At 46.0% G+C, this 2,755-nt stretch overlaps 1 protein-coding gene across 1 annotated transcript; it reads left to right on the forward strand.

Annotated features, from left to right (window-relative positions):
- Nucleotides 1-1,311: 1,311 nt before the first annotated feature.
- LOC109783362 (uncharacterized) lies at nucleotides 1,312-2,407 on the forward strand. Its single transcript, XM_020341968.4, has 2 exons — nucleotides 1,312-1,845; nucleotides 2,060-2,407. Exons 1-2 carry the CDS (start codon nucleotides 1,581-1,583, stop codon nucleotides 2,287-2,289), a joined length of 495 nt encoding a protein of 164 aa, XP_020197557.1. The 5' UTR covers nucleotides 1,312-1,580; the 3' UTR covers nucleotides 2,290-2,407.
- The last annotated feature ends 348 nt before the right edge of the window (nucleotides 2,408-2,755 follow it).

The following is a 2,755-nucleotide window of genomic DNA, read 5'->3' on the forward strand; positions in this document are numbered from 1 at the left end:
TGACAAGTGAGCACACTTCGTGTGCGTCACTTGTCGCAATCTGAGAGTTTCCTTTATTTTCATAAATTCATTTTTTAAAGCATTTAATCTCTTGAATTATTTATCTAAATCACGAACACCTTTTGATTTCTCATGTTGATATCTTCAAAACCAGATCACATATTGATAGGTTTTGATGAACTTTTTTTCATGAAAAACATAGAAAAAAATAAAACAAAAAAATCGTACAGTTTTTTTCAAATAAAAATGCACCGAGAAAAACCAAAACCATCATAATTATGTTGCGGTGCATTTAGGGGAAGCACCTGATATATTTCTTCCTTTTTTGAAGAAAACATGGTCTTCTTTGAAAACACAATTGTGCTTCTCGTGGAAGCTCATGCGGTGCTTTTATCATTTTTCAAGTGTGCTTCTCAGAGGCGCATGTTGTGCTTCTCGTAAAAAAGCACTTCTTTCTAAATAATAATAAAAACACATATACTTTTTTCCTTTGAAACCTAGGAAAAACCAGAAAGAAAAACCATCTAAAACTTAAAAACACGTACAGTAGAACTATAAAATAATGAAATCCGGAGAGAACACCTTTTTTTAGAAACACATGCATCTTTATTCATACTCATAACAATTATAGGTACACTGATTTGGACTAAAAACACGTACAGTAGAACAATAAAATAATGAAATCCGGAGAGAACACCTTTTTTTAGAAACACATGCATCTTTATTCATACTCATAACAATTATAGGTACACTGATTTGACCAAAAACCAAGAAAATACAAAGTAACTCCTATGACTAAGAATTACAATGAAATCTATTGAAAACATCTTCACGGCGTCAATCTTTGCTCGAAGAAATACAAAGACTTCGGTAAAGAGGCTGCAATTGAATTAGAGCAACGATGTTGTCACACTTTCACCCACATGAACATTACCAATAATGGTTTTTGAAAGCGCCTTGAGTCGTCCGGATGGGAAGCCTTGATCGATGAAGGTACTTCGGTCGGGGATGATCCCCTAGAAGTGCAGGCAGTCGAATCGCTGTATCTCAACCATGGTGTTGATGAAAGATTTCACCTCCACAAAGAATCAGACCAGCAGAAACGGCTTGCGACAGCAACATAAACTCATCAGATCTGAATAATCGGATCTGCGAGGACAGAAGACTATCTAACCTCATGACACTGTCAAAAGAACGATTGAGAATTTATTCTCACAAAACTATGATGATTACTAAACGATGGCGAAAAACATAGAAGTCTTGAAGATCTGAGGTCCCCCCACCTCTCAGCGTCAAGATGGCAGCCAAAAGCGAGGGGACCTAAATTTCTCAGACGGCGGCAGCGGCCGCACGAGAAACCCTACAGATGGGTTCCTTCACACACCCCAGAGAGAGCACCTAAAATGCGACGTGTGGCAGTCTAGGAGCACCACTTAACACGCTCACAGGCCCAAGAAGTGATCGTGGTGAGGGCCTGTCATCTATCTGTATTACGTATGGGCTCTTACACGCTAGAAAGCCCATTAGCCCAGAGCACGTGCTAACATACCGCACATCCTCTCAGTCTCAGCTGTGAGGCCATGGCGAGTACCTTTCCCACCCCGACCCTCTTGACGCCCAAGCTGTCCCAGCCACCGCTCGGTCCTTCGCGCCGCAACGCTGCCGCTGCGGCTGCCCCGTGGCCGCATCGTGGGCGGATCAGCGCGACCACAGGAGGCGAAGCTGCCGCAGCAGCAGAAGCAAAGGCCAGGAAGGAGCAGAGGAAACGATGCCTGAGGTGCGGCGCCCTGTACCTGGACGAGGACAACTCCGCTGCCGCCTGCGCCTTCCATGGCCACATCACCGGTAGGTACCGTATCAGCACCACTTACTGCTGCACTACACTACAGCACACTAGTTGCAAAATATCTTCAGGTTGCGGTTGAGCTTGCGACTCTGTGCGCGCTGTGTGCCACGAACGTCCTGGGCCATACGACTGCCGCGGCCTATGCAAAACTACAGGGCCGAGGAGCTACCCGAGGCCCGTTTGAGAGTGGACACATGCGTGTTTGTGTTACAGGTGAGAAGGGGCTGTTTTCGCTGTCGCCGCCGCACCAGGGGATCGACGGCGAGTGGAGCGACAAGAGCGGGGTCATCGTCTACCGGTGGAACGACCGTGGCGACAGCCCCAACACCGGCCGTGCCAACTGGAAGGGGAGGTGGAGCTGCTGCCAGGAGCGGGACGAGGAAGCGCCGCCGTGCCGCCGTGGGCACCACGTCTCGTACGACGACGGCTTCACTCTCTTCTAGCCACAGGTCTACACCGGTTGTATGAATATAGAAGTTGTTGTTTTTTGTAACCCGATACTGCTTTATGAAATGCAACAGTGTCCATTTATAAAGGAAGAGTACAATAGAGTTAAGAACAGGAAGATGTACAACAAACATCATGGACTAAAGATCTCGGTTGAAAAATCAAGGGGGGTCGAACCTCTCCTCGGACTTGGCTTCTTTCCATGGGACTAGTTCGTGCCATCAGACTTCCTTTCTTGAAGATCACTGCGTTTCTCTCTTTTAAGGTCATCCATGAGGTCACCATGAGAACTCAACTCCATTTCTCTGCCTCATCATTGACTATGGATTAAACGGGAAAAGAATAGGGTAGCAGATCGACTGGCGTCGTATTGTCGCATTGAGAGTAGCAGTGCAGTATGGCTTCAACTAGGACCACCATGTATTGAGGTGCTTCGATTATAACACTATCACTATGGAATAC

This window comes from Aegilops tauschii, chromosome 5 (genome assembly GCF_002575655.3).
Source record: "Aegilops tauschii subsp. strangulata cultivar AL8/78 chromosome 5, Aet v6.0, whole genome shotgun sequence".
Classification (NCBI taxonomy): domain Eukaryota; kingdom Viridiplantae; phylum Streptophyta; class Magnoliopsida; order Poales; family Poaceae; genus Aegilops; species Aegilops tauschii.

Bases quoted from the DNA above. Each gene is read 5' to 3' on its own strand.
- LOC109783362 (XM_020341968.4), top strand. From the start codon at position 1,581: ATGGCGAGTACCTTTCCCACCCCGACCCTCTTGACGCCCAAGCTGTCC. The intron at 1,846-2,059 runs GTAGGTACCGTA...TTTGTGTTACAG, and splicing joins CTTCCATGGCCACATCACCG to GTGAGAAGGGGCTGTTTTCG.